General features: G+C 38.0%; 1 protein-coding gene across 2 annotated transcripts in view; it reads left to right on the forward strand.

Annotated features, from left to right (window-relative positions):
• Nucleotides 1–16,059, forward strand: part of NUP58 (nucleoporin 58) — a 33,530-nt gene extending 17,471 nt beyond the window's left edge. For both annotated transcript variants that reach the window (XM_074377941.1, XM_074377940.1), the window contains exons 10-15: nt 1,608–1,726; nt 2,151–2,233; nt 5,236–5,437; nt 10,823–10,921; nt 12,520–12,615; nt 13,910–16,059. In XM_074377941.1, the coding sequence (XP_074234042.1) occupies nt 1,608–1,726; nt 2,151–2,233; nt 5,236–5,437; nt 10,823–10,921; nt 12,520–12,615; nt 13,910–14,079 (769 nt within the window). In that variant the 3' untranslated portion in view covers nt 14,080–16,059. The remainder of the gene's footprint in view (nt 1–1,607; nt 1,727–2,150; nt 2,234–5,235; nt 5,438–10,822; nt 10,922–12,519; nt 12,616–13,909) is intronic.

Here is a 16,059-nt window from a genome sequence, read left to right on the forward strand (position 1 = left end):
TTTAAAGTAATTCTATGCTCTTCCTTAAACAAGGCATACTAAATATATTTTAACCTTTTTGCTTATTTCCATAACTTTCATTTGCACAGGAGAAATCTTTAGGAAGAAACATTAGAAAATATAGATCAGTAAAATCAAAAAGTCCGCCTGCCCCCAGCTTGTATATTCATGTCGCTTCTGTACATGAGATGTACATCTGGTCTGTTTTTCACACCCTTTCGTGTTGCTCAGGATAATAATAGCTAACGTCGTCCCATGCCTGCTGTGCACCAGGCAGTGTGCTCGGCGCCCCGTGCGGTGTCTGAGCTCCCACACAGCCTCGCAGCCCTCCCCCCCAGGCTCAGCGCTGAGGGGCTGAGGAGCTGAGGAGCAAAGGGGTAAAGGGGTCAAGTCCTGAGCTTGTGGGCAGCAGGTTTCTGTCTAACTCGTGGTCCCTCACCCTTTTTATTGTAATTTCAGGCAGTTTCAAGAATAAAACAAAGAATTCTCATTTATCTTTCATCCAGATTCCCCATGTGCTAACATTTTTACTGTATTTGTTTTGTTCCTAGCTCTCCATATGCGTAAATACAGTTTTCCCCTGAGCAGTTACAAGTTGTTTGCAGACATGACGCTCTTCATGCTTAAGGACTTTAGAGTGTGTTTCTTAAACCTACGGACATTCTCTCACATAAGCACAGTACAGTGATCAAAACCAGGAGACTGTTACCTCACCCTGAGCAGCACGGGGCGGGCCTCTTTGCTGGGCTCCTCAGTGTCCTGCCCGCGCTTTGCTCTTTATGCTGCTGTCAGAGCTGATTTTGAAATGGGTTGAATTGTGTGTTTTTCCACTGCAGAACGCTTTCACGGTTCCCCATTTCTTACAGAGTAATGTCCAGACTGCTCTGCGTGTTATTCAAGGCCCCTTTTTATTCTCTTGTTAAATTTATCAGGATAGTCCTCGTGATTACATATTCTTCCTGTAGTACACTGTAGTGTTTTCATATTATAAATTGTGTTTCAGATTTTAAGAACTGTAAGAACTTGGTTATAAAATCTGGTTGACAGTTGCACTTTTTTTTAACGTTTTCCTTTGAATTTTAGAGTTGCAAAAATAGTAGTACAAAGAATTTCCTTATATCCCCTTACCTGCTTCCCTTAATCATAGTGTAATTATCACGGGCGGGAGATTAACATTGGCACATATTAACCAACCTACAGACTATTTGAATTTCACTGACCTTTCCACCAAGGTACGTTTTCTATTTTAGGATCATTTTCACACTGCATTTAGTTGTTATTCCAGTGTGTAACATTTATTCAGTCTTTCCTTTTCTTTGATGACCTTCACATTTTTGAAGAGTATTAAGTCATTTTGTAGGTTATCCTTTAATTGGGATTTTTCATGATTGGGGTAAGGATGTGCATCTATTTTTGATATCTCGTTAGCTTACAAGTTTGGGTTTTTGTTTCACTAATTAATATCTGTGTCGCTTAAAGATACGTTGTGTCATCAGACTAATTCAAAGGCCCTACTTAAATGGGAGCATATCTTTGTTTGGTATTTTGAGTATGAAAGAAACAGTGCTTTAAAACTGTGACCTGCCTTTGTGAATGTGTTTGTGTAGCTACTTCAGGGTCTTGGTTCAGCAGTTCGAGGTGCAGCTCCAGCAGTACAGACAACAGATTGAAGAGCTGGAAAACCATCTTGCCACCCAAGCCAACAATTCACATATCACCCCTCAAGGTAACATGCTTCCTGTGCTCATTGTTTTAATAGCACTAGTTTTTTTGTTTGTTTTTGGTAAGAGAGTTTATGCTGTTGTATTGGAGTAGATACTCTAGATTATTACTAGTAGTTATCTCAAGCTGCCGTAAGAAAGTTTCCTTACAAGTCCTTGGTTAGACCTTTGTTCCCTGTAAATATAAAAAGCTTGATGATGAATTGTTACTGTGTAGCAGGCAGATATTCTAGGGTCCCCACCTCCCCGCCAGGTGACTGATGGAGAATCTTCTCAGTCTGCTGTGCTGTCTGCTCACATCCGTGGAAATGCTGTGTAGTTTCTTCATCCTACACATTAACTGTACCCAAAACTGGACTCAAGTAATAGAAAAATAATATTGAATCTGTTATATACATATTTGTGTGATAATATAATTTTCTTTTATAGATTTATCAATGGCTATGCAGAAAATTTATCAAACGTTTGTAGCTTTAGCTGCACAACTTCAGTCTATTCATGAAAATGTAAAGGTAAGTTTTCACTGCCTGTTCAGCTCTCTGGACATCTACACCCAAGTCAAGTATTTGTTTCATTTGCAGGACAAAAGTATCCATGCTTACTCCAGAAATAGCTAAAATTACACATAAGTGAAAAAGACTAAAACTAAAATAATCCGTAATTACGCAGACATAACCATGGATAGGATCTTTTTTTAAAAGAAAAGATGCAAGTCTCTTGTGCAATCTGCTATTTTAACTTTTTCAGCAGTACATTGTGAGCAGCTTTCCATTTTCATACGCATACTTCTTTAACATCATTCTTAGCAGTTACGCAGGGTTTCATCGCATGTATGTGTGTAGTTTGTTTAACCCGTCGCCTTAAATCAGACGTTGAGGTTGTTTCCATCTCTTTACCCTTATAAACAGAACATTCCCAGTAGCAAAATTGTTCCACACTGCTGCTTTAATACTATGTATGTTTTAAATGTTTATTGGCCCCTACATAAGAAAATCTGCTTACAACATTTGTCCCTTCTAAATACAGGGAACTGTTTGTATTTATTAACTAATAAAAATAAAACAATTTGTCACTGAATGTTTTGAACCTAGTGCCATATGTTCATTTTTAAAATTTATTTGGGTGAAATGTTAAATACATGTACACCTTGTCCATTCAGGCAAATGTAATTAAAGTCTTCCTTGGAATTAAATACTGTCAGAGAAAAACCTTTAAAATTCAAAGCATTCAAACTTGAGTCTTAAGTAAATTCTTAACTGTATAGAATGGAATTTAATCACAATTATCATTTGTATTTCAATCTGATGATGGTAATAGAATTTTTTTAAGGTAACCATTTAAATCATACCATTTTTGAAGTGATAGCACACTTCAGTACTTTTGCTTTCATAGACTTGAAATTTTAAACCAAATCTTTAGTTTTAAAGGATTGGAATTTTTATTAAATTCTCTTAAAACTATCTATAGTAAATATCAGTTTAATTTTTTAAAGTGCTAAAGATGATTCTCTTTTGGCACTTTGAAGTCTGTGCTGTGCTTTTTTCTTTTTTTCTTTTTTGCTTAAGGTTTATTATGAAAGTTTTCAGATACAGACATAGAGCACTATTACACTGAGTGCCAGGGTGCCCACCACCCGCCTCCAGCCGTTAGCAAGATCCTGCTGGTCTTACCTGATCGCTTCTCCACACAGATGTGCTTTTCCCTGGCATATTTTAAAGCAGATCTCAGACATGTCATTTGTAAATATACATGCTTTTTCCATGGTAGTGTCTCCTCTCTAGTTTGAAAACTACCCTTTTCAGTAATATGACCATAAAACAATGAGATAGATAATCGCACAGAACAGCCACAGATTGTATTGGATAAACTTCATATGAAATTTTGACCTATTGTTTTTTTTTTTCAATACACATTCCCAAGAACCAAAGAATGTTTCATGATCAGGTTTGACATATTGCCATTTATTTTCAGCTGTGTGTAGCAAACTGTAATTTCTAGACTTGGTCGCTTCATATAGAAATCTCATAAGAGGTGTTCTTTTGCTCCTTTTGTGTTGTTATTCCTGAGGTAACCTGTTGAAACAGGCTTAAGCTACCTGATCAGCCAGGCCTCCGTGACATTACAAAATTAGGCATAAATTTTATCAGTTAATTCTATAAATCATGGCTGGCATCAGTGGGTTTTTTTGGTGGTGATTGTTTTTTAAACTAATTGTCTATTTCACGTTTCTAAGGCAGGTCATTATTTCCCATTATCTGAAGTAAAACTAAAATCTGTGGGCTATTGATGCCACACATTGCATGGGTGTGTATTCATAATTGCACAGAAAAGGGAGGATGCGTTTGGGGGAGATTCGCTCTAAGATTTGTTTTTTGGATGTCACATACCCTGCTTGTGAATGTATTTTTCCCAATTTTCAGTTCTTGGCAGGCCCACTTCAGCACGTTGTAGAGGTGGGAAGGTGGGACACACCCTGGTGTCCACACAGAAGTGGGTGATAGCTTTTAAGTACTGTGAATAACGGGAAGATTTCTAAGTGCTGTACCAGTTACAACCAAAAAGCCTGATATTTATTAATTTCTGCTAAGAGCAGTTCGGAAATACGAAAATATACACCTCTTCCAAAAGTGGTATAAAACTGACCTTAATTAAACCCTTAATGAAAGTATTTAATAATTCTAATGTTAAACATAATCATTCCTATTAATGGCCTTAATTAAGGCGATGTTGCATTTAGTGTAAACCAGCCCCCTTTATGGATTTGGGAGCTTTGCTTCCCCACCCTGTAATGACAACCCTGCGCAAGCTCAGCCTGGGTCACTCTCGCTGTGAAATAACACTGACGAAGTAAGACCCTGCTTCACACCTCGGGCTCTCGCTGCTTAGGGGGGTCTTACTGTCCTCTGTGTCACCTAGGCCTTTCTGGAAGGTGTTTAGCAAATACACATCCAGTAGGCTGTTTTTAAAAATTGTTTTGGGGGGTGGGGGGAGGTAATTAGGGTTATTTGTTTTACTTTAGAGGCGGTGCTGCTGTTGAACCCAGGACCTTGTGCGTGCTGAGCACTCAGTCTGCCACTTGAGCTGTGCCCTCCTCCCCAGTAGGCTTTTTAAAAAAGCTTTTTGAATCTTAGTTATCAAAAGGTTGGCTATTGGAGGGGAATTTTTTATGAAAAAGTGGAATATTTATTAAAATGGAATTTTTTAGGTATTAAACTTGTCTGAAAGCTTGACTAACTTACTTTAAAGAGGGTTTCATGAAGCCAGGTATTTGAGCAGTCGATTGTAAAGACATGACTAAAATAGGGAAGAAAATATTCAAAGGTGTGAACTCTGAGCTCATCACTTCCCACACCATGCGCATGGCCATGCTAGCGCTCTGATTTGCAGGTTAGATACCGTGTATAATGTTGCCAGTGTTTCTGATCCGTCTTTGTTAACTTATTTCACGATTATATTCATTCTCACATCACTAAAGTAAACACAGAACTTGACTAACCTTTTTTCCTTCCTATAGGTGCTCAAAGAACAGTACCTTGGCTACAGGAAAATGTTCTTGGGAGATGCTGTAGATGTGTTTGAAGCCAGGCGAGCAGAAGCCAAGAAGTGGCAGAACGCGCCCAGAGTTACTACCGGACCCACCCCTTTCAGCAACATGCCAAACGCAGCAGCCGTTGCCATGGCTGCGACACTTACACAGCAGCAACAGCCTGCTACAGGTCTGAGTGCATTCACGTTATAGCTTCTCACTGGTAAATGCAGAACGTTTCTGTGCAGTTTTATAAGTCTTCCTTTTGTGTCAGCACTGAAGAAATTTCTATGAATAGCTGTTCCAGTACAGTCTAAACATTGTGACGGACATAATTACAAACACACACCTGATAACAGCGCAGGTAGTCTTAGCAATAACTATACGTCATCAGTCAGACACCGAATATTGTGAACTTACTTAATGTTATTTGCTGTATTGCTATAAATGCCCTTTAGAACATGTTGTTTCACTACTGAATTACATTTAAGAGCAACAGATTCTAAAATCGTGATTGTGTCATATACTGTTTTAAAGTCTAAGATAATCCAGCCATAGGTTGCATTTTCGTATATGGTACTGATGAGCGGTGTGCTCGCACACACAGTGACCACAGAGTACCCACGTTCAGGATGAAGTGTGTCTACTGGCAGAGGGTGTGTTGAATATCAGCAGGTTTGTTTGTATGTGTAATGACTGGAAACAGAGTACAGGCCTTCTTAACCAAATTTGGAAGAAGGTACATACTAGAATAGTTTGCACCTTTTCAAAATGAACAGAACATTGCAAGAGCAGGAGAAAGGTGTTTTGAGGTTTTCTGGATTGTACTTTCAGAAGCATAACCGGGAGGTTGAGCAGATGAAAATACTTGGTGAGATCCTGGAGAGCAGGTAACTTTAGTCCTTGGTTTAATTTCACCACGAGAGAAGTGTGTTCGTGGTCTAGCTCTGCCTGGTTAGCTAGGTCCTGTGTCCTTAGAGGTTACTGCTTCTCTTTTGACCCCTGTAGTCCCTGTTCTGTCAGGCTTGAAGTGTGACTCAGAAGAATGTAGTCTTAATGGATATTGGCTTTTTCTTTACTTGCTGATAAATTTTTGAGTAGTGCTTATTAGTTACTCCATGGCAGGTGTCTTTCTGAGAGTTCCTTGTTGTCCAGAGTAAGTTACAGTATAAAAAAAATAAACAACAGTACTTCTCTAGATTGCATTCAGGCTGCCTCTACTAGGGAAGGAGTCTCTGGGTTTCACTGTTGGTAGTTTAAATAATTGTTCTTCACATTTGGAGGTGACAGAACTGACTTACCATCAGTAAATGGCTGGTGATGGATTTATGCCAAATCGTCCGCGTTCCGTGGCTGGACCGTGTGCACAGTGGCTCACGGAAGCCCATGTGGTAGCCCTCCAGCTGGCTGGAGGGTGGGACTGCCTTCTCAGGTTGTGGAGGGAGGAGTCCTATAACTTGATTGGCTCCTTGTCAGGTCGTCATGGGACTGATAGAAATCAGTCTCATAGTTAGAATCATCAGTGTTCGTGATTGCTTAACCAGGTATCAGACCGACTCTGGTATCGATGTGCTCTTTAGAGCAAATGTCAATCCTAAAATAGATCAGAGAAGCAGGATGTGGTTAAGCGTTCCTTAAACATGAGAGATTTCCATTCTAATCGATAAACTTGAGAAAAGTCAGTTACCTAAAGTGCAGTGCTGGAAGTGAAAAGAGTTCTGTGGGGTGCAGCTGAAATTGAAGCAAAACCACCTGTCAGGGCTTTCGTTTTGTTTTACACTTTCTTGTGTAGACAGTCTTGAGGTGTGTAGATTTCCACTCACACTTTTTGGGGTCATGGGCATATGGAGAGAGATGCTCATTCTGTAAGTAGGAGTGGCCCTGGAGCTAGGCCCCCTGGCTGGGCAGATGAACAGGACAGAGGCGGTCTTCGCTCCCTGTGGCGGGGGGAATCTAGTTTAATCTAGAGTAATCACCTTCACAAGCCTTCTGCTCCAATGCTTTAACTTGTGTGGACTTGTACAGGCTTTGGGGAACTGACTGCCTTGTACATGCCCTGCAGGGGTGAAGCCCACGTGAGGGCTTTCGCACCAAGTGGCAGGAATTGTCGTTTATTAACCTAAACAGTCTTACACTTTTCAATTCCAGTTGTGTAGATTTAGAACTGGGAAGCTGAACAGTGGTGACCACCTTGTTTGCCTTCTCATTTTCCTTTGTCTCTCTGAAGGACTCCCACTCTCCGTGCTCCGTTTTACGCCTCTCCCAGTCAGAAAGTTGGCTATTTCAGTCTGTCACCGCGATAGCGAGACTTAGGAGCTCCATCAGATGCGGCCTGGCTTGGCGAGACAGCCCATTTAGAGACGACCCTGTCTGTTGCATGTGCTTTGTACTCGGTGACTTATTCCTTGCGTCCTGACTTTGATGAAATCTTTGTAAGTGCCAGTAACAAATTGTAAAGACCATCTAGATGAAGCTGGGTGAAGCTTGTGTCTGTCTTTATGCATCCCTGTTGGTCTGTGCAAGGTTGAGCGGTCGGAGGGGTTTTGCTTCTGTTTGCATATGGATCCCTGACTTTATTAATGTACAAGAGTTGATCGCTTCTCAGGCTGCTACCTTCTGAAGGTGCTTTCTGTGTAGTCTTTCTTGGAGGTGGAAGTATGGACTTAAGTGACTTCTTGATCCTTCTTCGATGTCTTTTAATGAAAAAATCTGTATATAATAGAGCATAGGCCTGTGTGATTTATGGTTATTGCTTCTGAAGGCCTTTGAGGAGGACTGAAGAAAAATTCTGCAGGCTATTTTTGTGTGAAATAAGCATCAATATGTGGATAAATTACATGGTGGTAGACCTTGAGTGCACTTGTCCACAAGTGCTTCTGAAGTCTCTTAAAAGTTTAAGATGGCTTTTCAGTATAAAAATCCAATTTAGGGTAGATTGTTTTAAGCTGATATACTGGGGTTAAGTTTTGCTGTTGTGTTCTGACACTTTTAAAAGTTCTTGATGTTTACATAAAAAGACTTCTCATGTGACTTAGCTGCTGTTTTTAAGGAGAACTTAGGCATTTTGTTAGGAATTCCTACTTTCTAGCTTTTAGTGTAGGTTTGGATATTTAAGGTGTAGTGCTAAATAGGAAACTTAAGTATCTCATTTTAGTTCCTTGTGGTTTTGTGGTTTTGTTGTATTTAATAACCAAAGGAGCATTCCCCATTAAATCAGTAAGAGTAAAAATTTTCAAATTGGGGAAAAGGCATTTTTTAATGACAAATTATTATTTTAAAAATATGACTTAGGAATAACCATGCTAATTACATTAGATACTTTGAGTGATCATTGAAAATTAAAAAAAAAAAATTAGCACTTTAGTCCTTTTCCTGTGAATGCAGTTTTTACTTTTGAGAAAGTAGAATTTATTCTGGAAAATATGAATTGCAGTGCTAAACTTGATTTTGTTGTGTGTGAATATATTATACAGTAACTTTTGTAAAATGTTACTCTACATGAAGATTTCACTTTGGGCGATCACTGGGATGTGTTACTACTAACTTGGGTTTATTTATGGAACTAAGAGCCTCTCCTTGAATGACTAATGACTATTCAGATTCTGAAACAGACTTCTTGAATTGTTTACGTAGCCTTTGCCCGAAGGATGTAGATTCTGCTTTCTATTAGTGAAACTAATTTATATGGTGGCCAGAGTGTAATATATGCTAACACTTTGGCATGGGAGATATTTATCATGAGTTTTTACTATTAAAAAATGTTATACATTTGCCTACTAGTTTTATAAATGATGTTGCCTTCAGAATTTGTGTGAAGGCACAAAACTCAAGATACCACGTACCTGTTGTGCAATGGAAAGTCTTGTCATCGTTAGAGTTCTTGGTTACCTGCACCCTGAATATTGATGGTTAGAGTTGCTCTTAAAAGCAGACCCGCAGACAACAAAAAGCACGCTGTTTGAGTGACTCTTCCGACCTGTAGGGCTGAGGGCTGTGGTGTGCATTATTCTCTAGGGTCTTCCACCAGCAGTGCCTCCTATGAACATGTGACACTTGAGTCTCTCAATGTTAAAGAAACTGGACGTGTGTTTTCTACATATTATTTTTGTTAGAATTAAGAAGGTAATAGTTTAGTTTCTTTTTCCTATAGTAACATTTACAAAAGAGCTGCTAGGCAGGTATTTTATTCTCAAATTTATCTCAAGCTGGATGTAAAAATTTAAATCCTTTTTTAATTTATTTCTTCATAGTCGTGTAAGAACTGTGGCTACTGTTAGTCCTTGTCTTTTCTGGGTAGAAGCTGTTTGGAAAGTCCAGTTTCTGTCCCAGTGCAAAATGTAGTTCCTCAGTTTCTCTTCTTTTCTTTCCTTTTCTTTTTCTTTTCATGCTTTATAATTTTACACTACCTTTTGAATATACAAACCTCATTCTTCATTGAACAACTTGAAGGCTATGATTTCTTTGAAAAGTTTCAATATCCATCTGTGTATTACTTTGGCAGTTCCCTCAACTTTGAGATGCACTGATCACTGTGCTTGAAAAAGACAAGACTGAAGATTGTACTATGAAATTTATCAAATAATTTTCATAAATTACTTATCAAATGAGAGATTTTTAGATTTTTGTATTCTTAGTTTAAAAAAAAAAGTAGTTAAAAAGAGAGGCTAGTAAGTTTGATACTATTCTTGCCAAACAAACAGCCAAAATCTTTGAAGTAACAAATGGGAAAAGGATGATTAATCGTTCTGCATCTGAGTACATTTTCCAAAATGTTGGAAAGAAACTTCTGAATTGAAATCTTGAATGTATTGACTCTGTCGAGGTACACAGCGGTGCCTTTGTAAATGTTCATTATCCATCCTTTTTAATCGGGTGATAAGTGGTGTAACATAGCAGAGCTTAACGGAAGAACTCAGTTATCACTTTCTGTGAACAAGGTGGAATTGTCATGTTACTGTGTAATTGGTTTGCTTTAAAATGAACAATAAATTTAATAAAATACAACATTGTCCTGTTTTTTATCTATTTATTGTACATATCATTTATATTTCTTATAAAAAATCATGCCTAGTTTTCGGTACTTATGAAGTAACATGATGGCTTTGCATGTTAGTGTCAGTCTCTTTTGATCAATTGAGACTTGACTCTAACAGTAAGGAGCTTATTCTAAAAAGAAAAAAAGTAAAAACCTTACTGATTACACCAACTAATTTTACCAAAAAACAAGTGGGGAAATCTAAAATCATTCTAGAAGTAAAACCAAAAAAGCTATAATTTACAATACATTAAAGATTTCAAATTACTTAGTAGGTTAAATTAACATCCATCTTTCAGTGCGGTAAGCCTCTCAATTGTCTAGTGTGAATAGATTAATTTTTTTAATTTAATTTTGAATAGGTAAATCAGTTGGGGCAGGTAAATTAGGCTGGGGAGACATCCCGGAAACTAAGTTTTAGCAAGTAGAGTTTGTTAAAAGTAATCACTGTTCATTTTAAAAATAATTTCATAAAGAACCTTTAATTTTGAAAGAGTAAGGCAAATTTGTTTCTTTTCCCCCCATTTTTTTTTATACCAGGGCCACAGCCATCTCTGGGAGTTAGTTTTGGAGCGCCATTCGGGTCAGGTATTGGCACTGGCCTGCAGTCAAGTGGCCTAGGTTCTTCAAACCTTGGAGGTACACTTTAACTTTTCTCGTATTGCATTGGACGATGGTACATTTGAATTGCTGCCAGTCTGTGAAAACTTCTACGAGGATCTGCTCTTTCGGAGGTTAAGGTTCTGTCTGGCAAAACAGGATTCTCCAGACATAATCAGTGCTTTCTAGGGTTAGATTTAGAGCTTTAAAAATTTCATCTTCTGTGAATAGTAAATATAAAAAAGTATTAAAATTAAATTGCAGGGATTTTCATATTTTCAAAACAGTATGCTAAAATATGAGCTTGAACATTACTTAGTTTTATTTAATTAAAAAAATTAGTTGAAGTCCAAACTACTTCTGGACATATATTCTCCTAATCATTGTGTTTTTCTGAAAACAGCACTTTAAATGGGGAAATAATTGTGTTATAAATTGGACAGCTTGACTTCTTTCCATTCCAAAGCACTTTTGGCATATTTGCCTTTGTGCATACTTGTGTATACATAACCAATTAAGTTTATTTTATTAGTTTCGTAAGTTAACTATAATTAGTAAGTTAAGTCTTTTGCAAAAACATCATGATAGATAAAATGCATTCACAATTCTCTGGTGTGGATAATTAAAGGTTGACTGTATTTGACATGCATTTTCATCTGATGAATAAAGTTCCCTTATTTCCACGGAAATATATCATCATAAGACGAGAAGCCTATAAGCTATTAAGGTTATTTAATATGTTAGACTCTGCTAGGAATTACTAGAATTACGGCAGCATAATTCCTGTGATCTATAATCCAGTTTATTGCCATGTTTCATACTGTTATGGGCAATAATACTATCAAACTCAATATTTTAGATAATTTAAATAAATTAAATAATTTACTGTTGCAGAATAACTTAAAAAGAATTTGAATTTTATTTTTAGAGCACTTGAAACCAATCTTCAAGTTTCTTAGCACAACCTCCTCTTGACTTCATACAATGAAAAATTTTTTTTTATTTAAGTTATGCCTATAGTATTGTTAAGAGAAAAAACAGGATGCTCCCCTCCCAGTTTCTCATTGTTGAGTTGCTGGGGCTGAGGCAGGAGCCGGCTCTCCCTGCAGAGATGCGGAGTGAGCGGCTGGTGAGCTCGCGCACTTTTCCAGTGCTGAACGGTCGTAAGTGCAAGTGTTTTCGTAGAAAGCAGAGTAAAATTACCTTGTGGTACTCGTGTTTAAATTATTGTGCATGTCATGCTTATTCATGAATTTAGTCACCTTTTTCCTTCAAATGAAATGGCTTTAAGTAGATATGTTTGTATCTGTTTGACTAAAATCATACTTGAATGATCAGTAAATTTTCTAGTCCATTTGGGAGAGAAGGTACTAATATGATCTTGTTTTTTATGGCCTTGTTCTTTAAAAATTACTAATGGGTCATAAGCTTAGTGCAAATAGGTAGAAATGTCTTATTTCAGAATTGGTCTGGTTCTTCCAAGAGTCCTGTGCAAAGCAGTAAACAGCAGATTTCCTTGGCAAGGCCGTGGTTTTTGCACTGTGTGTAGTAGACCTTTGGTAATTTGAGGTTTTGCTTGTCGGCATCCTTTAACCTGTTTCACGTTCGTTGTGTATTTCTCTATCACCCTGCACTAGGATTTGGAGCTAGCTCTGGTTTTGGATGCAGCACCACAGGGGTCTCCACATTTGGATTTGGAACAACAAATAAACCCTCAGGAAGTCTTAGTGCAGGTTTGTGTGTGTCGGCCTGAATCCCAGGCAGATTTAAAGGTGCAAATGATTTAATTTAAAAATATAAGTATTGCTATTTTCAGTATCAAAAAATAAAAAATCCCCAGTTCACTTTCTCCCCTGGAGAAGCGTGCAGGCCTCACTCATCGTGCAGCTTGTCTCTCTGTGAGCTGGAGGTCCGGTTTGTAGAACGTTTCTAACAACTTATCAGGTTTGGTAGAATAAATAATAACATCCTCTCTTAACTAAGTAGAGGTTATTTTAAACCCGAAGACTAGTTCTATGTTTAAACAGTTTTCTTCATTATTACAAAAATGAACCCATTGTGAAGGTTTTAATGCAGTTTTTATCATTATTCATTCAAGAGAATCATTTCTCTTCTAAAGAGGTGTTCTTTAGTTTTAAGTCCCTCTGATTTTAAGAATACTTGTCTTACAAATGATTAATTGGGTTCTTTGTTTTTGAAATAGGTATAATCTTTTGACATTTCTAGTAGAAAATTCCAAATTCTGTCTACTTCTGCATTTTTTCTGTATTTGTAAATAATGGATTGTTTTTATGTGCAATGCTTATGGATAAATAGCATGCCTAAAATAATAATAATTTAATACTGATTAAATTTTGTTTTAATTGAGGGAATTTGAAGGAAATTCCATTTAATATTAAGTAGTGTTTAAAATCAATAGTTTCTACAGAGTAAGATAATAGAAATTACAGGTACAGGGAAGATGGAGAATAGCTATCAGGATTGTGATCTAAATGTGTTAATATGGGTTAGCTAGGCAGTCATAGTTCTTGACCTTAATTAAGCTACGGCTCTTACAAAATCAGAACAGTAGGTAATACTCTTCCATGTACTCGTTGTCCTGAAAACTGTGGGTTGAGGCTTTCTGGAGGACTTAGAATTGCAAGGGTGGGTCCAAAGGTTGTGAAAGTCTCTCTCCTACATTTTGATAAAATGTTTCTGGAGGGCCTCAGGAGGAAGGCACCTTGGCATATTTAATTAATAGGAAAGTGCCTGCCAACTTGAAGTTTTCTGTCGATTTCTGTTTCTTTGTGTAAGGTTTCTTGCTTGGCCTGGATCACTAAACTTCTGTCGGTAACGGTATCACTTAGTTGTCAGCTAAATTACTTTCCTGTCAAATTCCATGTGAGCAATTCAGGGCCCTAAGATACTTGCTATTTTTATAAGTTACGTATTCTCTCAGCTAGAAATTTCCCTCTCATCCCCTTTTTTAGTATTTGCTTTTGTGATTTAACTTCTGATTTGAGTATTTTCTTCCCTAAACACAAGGCTTTGGCAGCTCAAGTACATCCGGGTTTAACTTCAGCAACCCTGGCATCACGGCGTCCGCTGGCTTGACGTTTGGGGTGTCCAGTCCTGCCTCTGCAGGGTTTGGAGCAGGAGGACAGCTCCTTCAGTTGAAGAAACCTCCAGCTGGAAACAAAAGAGGAAAAAGATAGACACAGGGGTTGATGTGTTGAGAGAATCCATAGCAGCGTCGATCATTCTATGAGTCTATTTTTCTAAAGTTGATGCAGAAATTAAACTGCATCCCAGGAAATTTATAACGTTTTGATATTTTTCATTACTTCTGGAATTTGAACTTTGTTCTTGTTTGCCATGCTGAACAACTTTTTTCTTGTGACTCTGAAACCTGGCTGTGTATTTTTTGTTACTCTGATCTCAGTGTTAAGAAATGTTCTCATGACATCGCTGATGGGCAGAACCTGCTGCCGTGTAACCCGCTGTCACGGCGGTGCTTTTGCTGACGAGGTTTACATTACGTGAACACACGCACACGTTTCTCACGTAGGTGGTATGAACTCTGGGGCCTGTACTGGCATCAGCTTGTTCCTGGTAAAGGCCTTTGACCTACACTGCAGGACATCTTGTGAATATGTATGTAAACTGTATACAGGATAACACACACAGTTGTGTGTGCGTGAAAAATATATTTACAGACCTACAACTTTTGCCTCAGACTGTTCCCGTTTTTTAAGGGTATTTTGTTTTTCACCTTCTGTGCTTCAAATCCTCAGTGCTAGTGGAGCGATTAGCTAGAGGTACCAGGTCATTGTGGTTACTTGCTAAAGGACTTAGCGGAATGGTTACCGGTGTAAATATTTGAGCAACTCAACTTCATTGCCCCCATCTCTTCCGTTTTTGTTTCCACCTTAACCTTTAGCAGCTACTCCGAGCGAGGGATGCTGTCAGACTCATCAGACAGAGTTTAACGGCTTTTATTATCCTACACGTGCTCATGTTGTCTGTGTGAGGTGTTTTTTCCTATCTGCGAGGAACCTTCAGTAGCATATCTGAGCTCCAGACAGGCGTCCTGGGGGCAGTAGCTACTAGGCCAGGCTGATTCTGTGCAGGCGAAGGACGCGCTGTTACTTCAGCGCAGGCTTTTCTAGCTATGCCAGTCCAGGGTTATTTCTCACAGGGCTCCCGATGCTGACGCCAAGTGGAGTGGCTTATCAGCCTCTTTTATGTCTTAAGTCAGTGCTTAATTTGGAATAGAGAAACCATGTATTTTAAGAAAAAAATATGCTTTGTAGCAACAGTAAACTATCCCGTTTTAACGGTGAACAGAGAGTTCCACGTAATGACACGTAGACACGTCTGGTTGCATCTGTGTATTCCTTGTATCAGCATTAGTGACACAGAGCGGGTGAAAAAGAGCCCTTGGACAGAGAGCTGCCTTAGCCTTGATTTCAGACAGAAACCGTTAGGTAGACGTACTTATCTTTCAAGTACAGTTTTCAGATGGAATGTGAACATGAATTTCATTGAAAATAGTTTAATTTTTTATATAGAAGGTTTTGTACATAATGTGCATCAAGTGAATATTTTCAGAATCATTTTCACCAAGGCACCTTTTTTTCTAAAATAGGTATTACATATATATATACACACATATATACACATATATATTTTTTAGTATAACGTTAGTTGGGTTTGATTATAAAAGTGTTGTCAAATCTGTTTTATTTATCTGCATATAGCAATGATTGGCTTCTATTAGAATTGACATTTTTGCACCTTGATGCATTAAAATAAGGGAAATGCTTTGTTTCTGAGCACTGAAGTTATTGTTATTTTTGCATACTTCTGTAACACTGCAGTCCCCAGATCCAGGTTTTGGGGAAGGGTAGGAAAACGTGGTTTTGTGTTTTGAATTAACTGTCAGAATTAAATACACAATTACAGCAGACTTTTTTTAAAAAGGACATTGCATTGTGCTGCAAAAATCTGGATATGTATATTTCTTGGTTTTTTTTCTTTATATATTTTACATTTTAATATGTTGACCACTGGAAATTTGTAACATCGATTTGTGATGGGAGTTTAAACGTGTTGTCACCGTCTCTGCTGTCTTCACTTTGTCCAGAGCCTGTCATTATGTAAACAATAAAATTGGTTGTGTCAGTTGCTTTCAA

This window comes from Camelus bactrianus, chromosome 14 (assembly GCF_048773025.1).
Source record: "Camelus bactrianus isolate YW-2024 breed Bactrian camel chromosome 14, ASM4877302v1, whole genome shotgun sequence".
Taxonomy (NCBI): Eukaryota; Metazoa; Chordata; class Mammalia; order Artiodactyla; family Camelidae; genus Camelus; species Camelus bactrianus.